Source organism: Somniosus microcephalus, chromosome 6, assembly GCF_052327205.1.
Source record: "Somniosus microcephalus isolate GS21.2 chromosome 6, FLI_Smic_1.0, whole genome shotgun sequence".
Lineage (NCBI taxonomy): Eukaryota > Metazoa > Chordata > Chondrichthyes > Squaliformes > Somniosidae > Somniosus > Somniosus microcephalus.
Genome location: NC_140992.1, coordinates 270,998,200 through 271,010,660, shown reverse-complemented (window position 1 = coordinate 271,010,660; position 12,461 = coordinate 270,998,200). Strand labels below are relative to the sequence as shown.

At 46.0% G+C, this 12,461-nt stretch overlaps 1 protein-coding gene across 1 annotated transcript in view; it reads left to right on the top strand.

The window, feature by feature from the left end:
* LOC147116724 (cadherin-8-like) overlaps positions 1-12,461 on the top strand; it is a 265,237-nt gene that overhangs the window by 137,072 nt on the left and 115,704 nt on the right. The window contains exon 5 of the mRNA XM_085991845.1: positions 11,573-11,740. Coding sequence (XP_085847971.1) covers positions 11,573-11,740 — 168 coding nt within the window. The remainder of the gene's footprint in view (positions 1-11,572; positions 11,741-12,461) is intronic.

Here is a 12,461-nt window from a genome sequence, read left to right as displayed (position 1 = left end):
TCCTGCACAATATTTATCCCTCAACCAATATCTAAAATAGATGATCTGGTCATTTATTTATTATTGCTGATTGTGGGCATATTGGCTGCCACGTTTTAGTGACAACCGTTCAGAAATACTTCATTGGCTGTAAAGCGCTTGGAAAGAAAAAAGACTTCGATTTATATAACGCCTTGCACGACCACCGGATGTCCCAAAGCGCTTTACAGCCAATGAAGTACTTTTTTGAAATGTAGTCACTGTTGTAATGGAGGAAACGCGGCAGCTAATATGCGCACAGCAAGCTCCCGCCAACAGCAATGTGATAATGACCAGTTAATCTGTTTTGGTGATGTTGATTGAGGGATAAATATTGGCCAGAACAACAGGGGATAAATAGTGCCATGAGATCTTTTACGTCTACCCAAGAGAACAGATGGGGGCCTCGGTATAACATCTCATCCGAAAGATGGCACCTCTGACAGTGCAGCACTCCCTCAGCACGGCACTGGAGTGTCAGCCTAGATATTTGTTCTCAAGGCTGGAATTTTCTGGGGGTTCAGCAGGCGGATCGGTGGCGGGTCAGGTGGGAAATTTGATTTTTTTTTTGACAGCGGGGTCAGGAACCCGCTGCCATCCTGCAACAACACGCCTTTCCCAAATGGCGCATCTGTGATCTCGGATTGGTCCCGGCCCGCAGAGGCGGCCGACCAAATTAAAGCAATTACTGACTTGTTGACAGACCTTTAATAAGGGTTTTAATCTTACCTTTTAACTTTAACTGCTCGTCCATGGGATCCACGCTGCTCGTCGACCACATCTGTTAACCTCAGGCGGGAGTTTCATGGCCATTGAATCGGCTGATTAGGTGACAGTTTGAACTATACTATAAAAGCTCCCACCTCACAGCTGTTCAACTTCCAAGCGCAGACGCTGTTGCTTACTCCATTTGGAAGACAGATTGAGCTTTATGCAGGCTGCAAGTGTTTGGAGCAAACTCTCCATCCAGTGTCATTTCATTGGAACAACCTCTCTCACCACTGACAGATCACTTCTGTCATCTCAACTTCACCTGCCATCTATTCCATCAGCATGGGTACCGTTTATACTGTTTCACCTTGGTCCTCAGAATCCCACCACGATCAGCCCCCACACCAGCAGCACCAGGCACACCAGCAGCACCAACAACAACACTAACCTTCTCCGTAATCACCTGATGCTGCACAGGACACAGGGCATCAGCACCTGACCACAATGCTGCCTGGGAGGCCAGCGATGGGCTCACCATGACCAGATACTTCACTTAACACTCGACACCATTCAGGATAAAGCAGCCCACTTGATTGGCACGCCATCCACCACCTTCAACATTCACTCCCTCCACCACCGGCGTACTGTGGCTGCAGTGTGTACCATCTACAAGATGCACTGCAGCAACTCGCCAAAGCTCCTTCAACAGCATCTTCCAAACCCACGACCTCTACCACTTAGAAGGACAAGGGCAGCAGACGCATGGGAACATCACCACCTACAAGTTCCCCTCCAAGCCACACACCATCCGGACTTGGACCTGTATCGCCGTTCCTTCACTGTCGCTGGGCCAAAATCCTGGAACTCACTTCCTAACAGCATTGTCGGTGTACCTACACCATATAGACTGCAGCGGTTCAAGAAGGCGGCTCACCACCATCTTCTCAAGGGCAATTAGGGATGGGCACTAAATGCAGGCCTAGCCAGCCAGCGACGCCCACATCCCATCAATTAATAAATTTAAAAAAAAAAAACCCTGGCTGCCACATGTGTACCAGGTTGGCACCACCCCACACCAACACCATAAAGCATCCCTACAATGCCCAAGCCATTCTTTTCACACTCATCACCATTGCGGGGGGTACCGTTGAAGGGATAATTACAGCCCGAGCCCTTTTGAGCTATTCCAGATCAGGTGTAATCCCCAGACGTTCGCCTTCAACTTAAGTTAGAGATAGCCGAATTCCATAAGACGCTTAAATGGGTCTAAAGGTTCAGGCTATCTCTCCCTAAAGGAAAGGAATGACTAAAGATGTTACCGCCCTCCAGATAGCACTTTTAATAAGTTGAACTAGACTGTAACCTTCCGGATATTATAAGGGTCCGGAATACCCCCCAGAATTCTGCAACTCTTTACAAAAGAGTATACAGAATTTGTGGGTTCACGAGTCTATACAGAATTACTCTTTGAGACAATTCTAAAAATATATAGTTTTATTTAAGAGCCGCCATTCAGTTAACATCTGTTGAATCAGTCGCAACATTAACAATTCAAAATACAATTAGCTTACATTTCTTATTTCTCAGAGATCCTTATTCTCAAATCTTTACTTTGTTACATTTCTTATTTCTTACTTATTTCTAAATCCAGAACATCCACCAAAATCAATCTGACTTCCCGAGACTCATAATTAAAGACTTACGGAGATGCCTCTGGAAAGTTAAGAAATGCCCTGCCCGTTCAGCGTGTTCTGACTTCTGTTAAAAAAGGTCTTATTTTATACTCTATTAGCAGTAGTTTCTTCTTTGATGTTCTCTGCTGATGTCAGCTAATTGTCTTATTCATTCACTCTGAATGCTTCTATTCTTTACCCTCATTTCAGCTGTTGCTCTTAGACTTCTGTCTCTTGTTTAGGTGTTTCAAATACGTATCATAAAATAGCTACTATCGATTTATCTCCTTGATGTAATTCTTATTATCAGACATTGAATCTCCGTGGTTTTCCACGTTCAACACAAAAGCAATACAATTGCTTGGTGTCAACTATTTGATGTCATATCTTCAAAGCCTTCTTGTTGGTATGGTTTTTACTATATCTAAATGAAAGACACTTCAACTGAATGTTTCATGCATTTCTAGCTATCTCAATTAGTTGCATATTTAATCGTATGGTTCCTGTTTTCCAAGTTTAGCATAAAACTATTTGACCAGCAGTTGTTTCTTTACTTGATGTCATGTTTTCAAAGGCACATGCCTCTTTTAATATTTGTGTTTCTGTTCCAACGTGTCAGCTCTTCACACTTCACTTGGGTCTTCCACTGTGTTACACCCAAACTCTAGACTCTTCGGAAGCATCAATGGTTTGCTTCAATCTTTCATTGTTTTAGAATATTTAACAAATTCCCATTTCAAAGCTTGTTTACAACGTTGTTATCAACTGATCTTTTCTCAGAAGCCTGTATTTCTGTTTACAGCCTGTCTGTTGAGACTTGTGTCTTTTACAGAATCACAGAATCACAGAAACCCCACAGTGCAGATAGAGGCCATTTCGGCCCATCGAGCCTGCACCGACACATATCCCACCCGATCCCCGTAACCCCTACACCAACACATATCCCACCCTATCCCAGTAACCCCACGTATTTAATCCCCCCTAACACTAAGGGTCAATTTATCATAGCCAATCAACCTAACCCGCACATCTTTGGACTGTGGGAGGAAACCGGAGCACCCGGAGGAAACCCACGCAAACACGGGGAGAATGTGCAAACTCCACACAGACAGTCACCCGAGGCCGGATTCGAACCCGGGTCCCTGGCGCTGTGAGGCAACAGTGCTAAACACTATGCCACCGTGCTGCCAGTATGTCTTTTAAACCCAGTATGTCTTTTATTAATACTATTAGAAATCTGTTCATGGTATCGTGTATTTCTCTGAATCATGGCGATTCCTTCACACCGTTTTGTCTCATCATTCACTACAACTCACTAAGACACTTACAAAGGTGCACACAAATCTGTCCAAGGACACAAAGTGTTGAAAATAAAGGTTTCAAGTGCTTGACAGCACATTAACAGAAACTTCATATGAACATTGCATAAAACACCCAAGTGCCTACCCTTTTGTGTTGTTAGTTGGTATGATTGGACTAGGATGAGGGTGAGTGTGAGGGGTGGCTAGTGAGATGGGGAAGTGATAATGTAGATAAAGAGGGATGGGTGGAGGTGCAAGGTAAGTTGGTGTGCAGGAGTAGGGTAGGGAAGGCAGAGTGATGGAGATGTGACGAGAGGCACAGCAGGATGAGGTTGAGTGTGGCTTTGCAGTAACGTTTTGTGATCTACTGAGATCATTGAAACGTTCGTGCCACTGCAGCCTGGTCCTCCTGATGACATCCCTGCTTGTGACCTCCTCTGCAATCTGCAACCAGGCTGTCTTGATCTCCTGGGGAGGTCTCTTCCGCCCATGGGAAGGGAAGAGGTCCTCCCTGCTTGCTCTGACTTCCTCCATAAGCATATGGAGGGAGTCATGGGAGAGCCTGGGTGCAGCCCTGCACCTCTGTGCGGTGCTTGTCAGTGTTTACAGCACCTCAATGCTGTAGAACACTGACAGCACAAACATCAAATGTAAGGTGGCCGTGGTCCCTTTTAGGAAACCACCTCAAGATGCCTCATGAATGTTGTCACCAGACCCTCTCCATCTAATTGGGCTGGGAAATGCACTGGGTGGGCTTAACAAGCCCCATTGTGGTAAGCTCACTTTGTACAGCGGGATGGAGCCAGCAGCAGGGCCACGACCTGCCACCGACCCCGTCCACACTGGACCCACCGAGGTGAGCAAAATTTCGGCCCAAGTCTCTTCAGTGGGACATTGAACCAACAACCTTCTGACATCAGAGTGCAAGGGTGCTACCAACTGAGCCAAACGTTGACACATGAGGCCATAAATGGCGCTGTATAAATGCAAGTCTTTCTGTTCTTTCTTTTTTCTCCCAGTTGTCTCTCTCTGGAAACTTTGACTGGTGCTGGTGTACAGTTCCAGGGGATGTTTTGTCTTTCTCTCGAGATTATCTGCATCCAGTAAACCAGGTTGCAGTGAGTTGTAGAAACCAGTAGACGTTGACGATTGATTTCCATCTGCTGCTGCCCAGCTCCTGACTCACAGGCCCAGCTCCTGTACTCACAGGCCCAGCTCCTGCACATGCTGGATAAGCTCCAGGCTCATCGCCACAGAAAAGCCAATATTTTAAAACAGGTCAAGCTGACTCATTAATTAGCCCAAGGACCATTTAAGGTTCATCTTCCCTTGATAGGCTCAGCAGATTTGCAGATCCACATAGGAACAGGATTGAGGCCATTCAGCCCCTCGAGCCTGTTCCACCATTCAATTAGATCATGGCTGATCTGTGTCTTAACTCCATCTATCCTCCTTGGTTCTGTAACCTTTAATACCCTTGCCGAACAAAAATCTATCAATCTCAATTTTGAAACTTGCTATTGACCCCCCAGCCTCAACAGCTGTTTGGGGGAGAGAGTTCCAGATTTCCACCACTCATTGTGTGAAGAAATGCTTCCTGAATGGCCTGGCTTTAATTTTAAGGTTATGCCTCCCTTGTTCTTGAAACCGCCACTAGAGGAATTAATTTATCTCTATTTGCCCTCTCAACTCCTTTAATCATCTTAAACACCAAGAATTTGTTGCGTTTTGTCATCTCCGTTGCATAATGTTATAAATAAACCATTTTGTAGATAAGCCTAAAAAAAAAATAGCCCTGCAAAAAAAAACTCTACGAATGCAAACCTGCTATTGTGTGATAGCACTGAATGAATTACCGGCTCATTCTCGCTAATAGATGTACAATTTGGTGTCATCAAAAAATCCTCCGAGTTCGCATAATTCCGGTGCCAAGAAATTTCAGAAGAGGTCAAGATTTGCATTCCATTCCCAGAAGAAATGAATTGCTTAAATTAAATAGAATCACCGTTTCGGCAGATAATACCCAACATATGTACCCGCAATCTACTTCGCTTTTAATGTATCTCCGCTTAAGCTTATAAATTATTTAACTCATAAAGTGCGTCGTATCTTCAGATGGTGTCACCTCAAAGGACAGCTTGATTTCGGACCCAAGGAGGAAACACTTGGTGCTACATCTACATTGTACCCTAAGGTGCCCTTCAATATAATTGGTTGATATGATGTGGAGTAATTTCTAAATGTGATAGGAAAGCAACACTGCAGCAAGGAAGCAATCTAGAGGGCAGTTGGAGAGGGAACCTGCACCCCCATAAGCCAATTTGTCCCTCGTGCCATCCTTCCCATAGACAGCTTGATCGTTATGGGAAACATAACCCATTACACGTCAGTCAGCACTGGTGCTGGAGTTCAAGCCCATTAACATTTAAGGTGTTTGTCATGAATCTTCCCATTCATGTAGAAATGACTCATGAGATAACACTGGGCGGCCAGCTGGTGGCGCCATCCAAGGAAAGTATAAATACTCAGGCGTGGGCCCAGCTTGCCCAGGACGTTTTCGTAACCAGGAACTAGTGATGTAACTAGAAACTCATGGTTGTGAAACAGTTGATTAAAGCCTTGTTTTTGTTGTGTGTGTAATATGTGTGCTACTTTGAACCTATGGACAGGACTGCACTACTTGTAGGGCGTAGTGATACGCAGTACCACTCCTGGCCATAGGGGTATAAATAGTACTGTGGGTACTGATCTCCCCTCAGTTCCCGCCTGTGGGCATGAAGTAAAGACCTACGTATAGTCCCTACCTCCAACCAGTAAAGACCTGTTTTATTGTTACTGATTAAGTCTGAGTATTAATTACTTGAACAACTCACAGATTTAACACTGGCGACGAGTCTGATTCGGACCCTGCGGCAGTCACTCCACGGCAGCTTCGTCCACAGCCAGGATGTTGCAGAGAGGTTTCCACCCTCTCCACCCCACTGGAAGACATCCTGACCTCGGAGCCTTCATCGACGACCGTCAGCTTCTTCTCCAGCTTGGTGGTGGGTAAGCCATTGTCTGAGCCGGGCAGCGACGCGACAGGCAGTCGACCGCGTTGGCCGCACGAACGGGGCTGGGGGAGCTGGAGGAATAGGGCGCGAGAGCCGCTTCGAGCGGGAGGCGTTTCAACGGAGCGATCGCATCTCCTGATAAGAGCCGAGAGCTGCTTCGCGATCCAGCGATCGCATCCGCTGATAAGGGCCGCACTCGGGCGATCGCGGCGAAGATAAGGGCCGCACTCGGGGGCTGAAGGGAGACGGCGTTGGGGGACGGGTGAAGACCGCCAAGCGCGGGAAAACCGCCATTTTGTGGGCGGAGGACGACGGCAAGAGCGGGAAGCCGCCATCTTGGATAGCAGTAAAAAAAAAAAATCTGAGAAATTGCAAATCTACAATGCCTAAACACGGGAATATTAGCACCTTTGATAGTGACCTCGAAGATTGGGCCATATATGTTGAAAGAGTAAAAAATTATTGTAAGGCCAATAAAATTCGTGACCAAGATAAAGCTCTAACATTATTAAATTTAATGGGTGCGAAGACATACGGGCAATTGAAACACCTGTTATCACCAGATGAACCGGCGGATAAGACGTTCGATGAGATTGTTACTGTCCTGAAAGATCATCTAAACCCCACGCCGCTGATGCTAGCGGAACGATTTAAATTTTACGACAGAAGGCAGCTACAGCATGAAAGCAATGCTGATTATTTGCTGGAATTGCGTAAATTAGCGAAATATTGCCAGTTTGGAACGGGACTGACAGAGGCACTTCGAGACAAATTTGTGTGTGGTTTATTTAAACAGGATACACAAAAGCGACTGCTCGAGGAGAATGAGCTGACGCTTGAGAAGGCGGTCACTATGGCAGCAGCACACGAAGCCGCAGCGAGAGGCACGGCAGTAATGCAGCTACGGTCACCGGAGCTCAGTGCACACAAATTGGGTGTGAGTTCTGGCAAATGTTATCGTTGTGGAAAGACAACGCATGATCAGAACCAGTGTTGGTTTAAAAACCAAGAATGTAGAACTTGTGGTAGGCTTGGACATATAGCTAGAGTATGCAGGTCAGGGAAGAAGACCAGCAACAAGAAGTCACCGCAAGGAAAATACGCAAAGGTACACAAGGTGACCGAATAGGAGTCCGATTCAGACGCTAGCAGTAATGAACTGGCTAGCTTAAGCTGTAATGAACTGGCTAGCTTAAGAGTACTCAACGCTGGTAAGGGTGCAGACCTCCAGACAATTTGGGTCACTCTTCAGATAGAAGGAGTCCAAGTAAAACTGGAATTGGACACTGGATCTGCATTGACGGTCATAAATAAGAAAGATTACGGAAAGTTATTCCAACATATTCCCCTACAGGATACGGGGATTATATTGAAAACATACACGGGGCAAAGAGTGTACCCCATCGGGAAAATAGAGGTTGCAGTGGTCCACAAAGGCGAAGACAGTCAAATAATGGACTTATATGTGATATCTGAAGGAGGTTCTCCACTACTAGGACGGGAGTGGATTAGGAAAATGAATATGGACTGGCATTTCCTACAAACAATAACGAGTGAGAACTCGGTGAAGATAGTCGGCCCAGACTCTGGAACGGATGATGGTAAGCCCAACTCAGGTGCAAAAGACAAAGTTTCAGCACAGAATTCCACTGAGCAACAACAACATAGTTTAACTGTGGATTCTGAGTCTGGCAAGTCTACTGATGTGCCCATTTCTGAGGGACATCGGGCTCGAACTCAACTCCATTTCAAACTACAACAGCAATTACAACAAATGCTTCGCCGTTTTGAGCAAGAGTTGAATGCAACGAAAGAGTTCTTTGATATAGAGTTGGAGAATCTGGAAAGACAACAGAAGCAGCTGATGGAGAAAATGGAGCAGGAGCACACAAAACGTCTGATGTCAGAGGAGTTAACGGTCAGCCAACTCCTGCATATGCTGAAGGACAGGACTCTGAAATGGGAAAAACTTGAACACGAACTTCAATATTCAAACGAAAGGGGTTCGGAGCTCTCAAAGGTTATTGGAAGAGCTGAGGTGGCAACACAGACTGAGATGACTGCAACAGAGCAGCCCTTGGATGCCAAAAGTACGCTGACTCACGTCAACGTAGAACAACAGACCGCTGAAACAGCTGCTCCGGTAGAGGGATTGAATGAGTCACTCCAGCAACGTGAACCGACTACACCACAGAGATTGAATCTGTGAACTGTTTTCCGCAGAGACTGAATCTGTGATCTGTTTTGACATGAAGTTATCTATGTATCTATGTTATTCTGTTATGTAAACCTGAAGTTATATATGTATATATGTTATTACGTTATGTTAAATGGGGAGATGACTGTAAAGCTAGGAAGGGAGGAATGTTGTGTATGTAATATGTGTGCTACTTTGAACCTATGGACAGGACTGCACTACTTGTAGGGCGTAGTGATACGCAGTACCACTCCTGGCCATAGGGGTATAAATAGTACTGTGGGTACTGATCTCCCCTCAGTTCCCGCCTGTGGGCATGAAGTAAAGACCTACGTATAGTCCCTACCTCCAACCAGTAAAGACCTGTTTTATTGTTACTGATTAAGTCTGAGTATTAATTACTTGAACAACTCACAGATTTAACAGTTTTATACTCAAAACCAAGCCCTCAGTAGTTTTCTTATGTCAGTGTTGATGGTCCTTTTTATGAAAGATCTCCCTAATGAGATGGTGGGATGTTCTTCGCCATCCTGTGGCGCGTCTCGTTGGGTACAGTCATTCCTCTTGCCGTCCAGCACACAAGCACACCCAGAAAGAAGGAAATAGTCCCAAGCTTCTGGCACTGCGTTGTGAGACAGAGCCACAAATCCATCGCCGAATTGTACTCGCAGAATTAATTTTGCAGGGCGGAGCATGACGAGGGAGAAATGGATGAGAAGATAAGGCCCTGACATCCCATGGGCCCTGGGGCAGAAATTAATTAATGCCATTAATTGAATGTCTGTGGGGGGTGCGGGGTGGGGGTGGGGGGGTGGGGTGCATTTGGGGCGGGACTCTGGTCTCTGCCCATTTTGCCACCCTTCAGAAATTGCCAGTGAAGAGGGGACCGTGGGAGCGTTGAAAATTATGGAAGAACATCCTATGGCTACAGCTGACCGATTGGAAGGAAAGGAAGGTTTGGCCATGATTTCCTGGCTAGCAGTCGCGGGTTGTGTGGACATTAGGTTGAGAGTCATATTGATGCTAATCCCACTCCCATTCTGCCCATCACTGCGGCACATGTACATAGTTTACTAAGTTCACTACTGAAAAATGGCCACTTGGTCAAGGCACCCCAGTTCTGCTGGCACAAGTGAGCTTGTACTCCAGCAAGAGTCACAGCCGTCAGGAAGGGAGGGGAGAAGTTCATTTTATTTTCAAACAGCTTTCTTTAGAAACTATTTATTTATTTATATAGCGCTTTTTATGAGCTCACGTTATCCCAAAGCACTTTACAGACAATGAATTACTTTTTTGAAGTGCAGTCGCTGCAATGTGGGAAACGCTGCAGCTAATTTGCGCACAGCAAGGCCCCACAAACAGCATTGTGATAATGACCACAGAATTCATTTTGCAGGACGGAGCGTGACAAGAGAGAAATGAATGAAAAGAGACGGTCCTGAAATGCCAGGGGACCTGGGGCAGAAAGCTGAGTGGGTGGGGTGGCATTTGGGGCGGGAGCGTTTTTTTAGTGATGTTGGTTGAGGGATAAATATTGGCCAGGGCACCGGGGAGAACTTCCCTCCTGCTCTTCTTCGAAATAGTGCCGTGGGATCTTGTACGTCCACCTGAGAGAGCAGACGGGGCCTCGATTTAAAGGCTCATCCGAAAGATGGCACCTCCGACAGTGCAGCACTCCCTCAGTACTGTACTGGAGTGTCAGCCTGGAGTTTATGCTCAAGTCTTTGGAATGGTACTTTAATCCACAACCTTCTGACTCAGAGGTGAGAGTGCTCCCCACTGAGCCATGGCTGACAGTGCTACTTTCGATGATTCCGTTCAAAACAGTGCTTTGGAATGGATTTTATGGCCCAATTTGTGCATCCGATATGAAGTCTAGCGTGGGTTACAGGAAGGGTCAAGCTCCCCCTTGCTTTACCTCAACACAATGCCTTAACACCTCCTGTACCAGAGTGGCACCTCCCTCTCCTGCACCCACCATGTTACGTGACCTTTCCGAATTGCTGAATCGCAGCGAGTGACACACTGGAAGTTGAGCTGAGACAGGACTCAAACTCATTTCACACTAAGCCGTTGGCAATCAGCAGCGAATGGAGACTTTCATCTCAGCACTCTGGGCTGGATTTGAACCTTGTACCACCAGAGGTGGAAAGGAGCATTGCCCTTCTCTCAGGTAGACACTTAATTAACTTAGCTGAGAATGTACTTGGCTGCTACGATTAAAAGTGTACAAGGTAAAAGGACGGGAAAGAGAAGTGCTGGCTCTTCAGTTATTGAACTGTTTTCCAAAGGAGGGGTGTCCTCAAGGAAAGGACACTGAAAATCAGGATCAGGAGAAGTCAACCCTGAGCATATTAAAGATCCCTTGAGTCTCATGGTTTTAGAAGACTAGACAGCAATACTGGTAGATTAAATTTCCCCTGGCACTCTTACTTGAATGGAAATGCACATGAGTGAATCCATATTCCTGTTCCAAAAATACCTTTTCACAAAAAAAAGATTTAAATAAAAACAGGAGTCGTCAATCGAATTATAAAAGCGGTTTTAACCTTTCACGTTTTTCCCTTCACGTTTCATGTCCCTTTTTTTTTAAAAACACCTTCTCCTTTTCTGCACTAGGAATTATAAGGACTGCCCTTCCGAACATGGATCGGGAAGCGAGGGAGGAGTACCTCGTGGTGATACAGGCAAAGGATATGGGAGGCCACATGGGAGGCCTCTCCGGGACGACAACTGTTACCGTCACGTTGACTGACGTCAATGACAACCCACCCAAGTTTACACAGAGTAAGTGCCGTCAATCACGGCCGTTCGTGCCACGATGGTAAACCACATGTAAGATTTTAAAAAATTATATATTGAAGGCTTACAGGTTATTAAAATAAACCTGAGGTACAGGTTTACATTATATAAGCATCACTTGAGCAGTCACCCATACAGCTCCCATCTGTACGATCTGACACGGCTCAGTACCTTTTCTCCAAAGGCATAAAGTTCTCCTCAATCCCCCCAATGAATGTGATTGCGATTGTTACACGCCCTACGTATCTTCTCACTGAGCCGCCTCTGTCTGTGCTCCGATTAATCGCTCCAGTCTCTCACTGTCTGATTGAGTCGCTCTATGGCCTCGCCCCCCTCCCCATGTCTCTAACCTCCTGCAACCCCACAACCCTCCGAGATCTCAGCGCTCCTCTAATTCTGGCCTCTTGCACATCCCCAATTTCAATCGCTCCACCATTGGTGGCCGTGCCTTCAGCTGCCTGGGTCCTAAGCTCTGGAATTCTCTCCCTAAACCTCTCCGCCTCTCTATCCCTCTCTCCTCCTTTAAGATGCTCCTTAAAACCTACCTCTTTGACCAAGCTTTTGGTCAGCTGTCCTGATATCTCTTTATGTGGTTTGATGTCAAATTTTGTTTGATAACGCTCCTGTGACGCACCTTGGGACATTTGACTATGTTAAAGCTGCTATATAAATACAAGTTGTTGTTGTTTGCAGTGGACAAACTCTG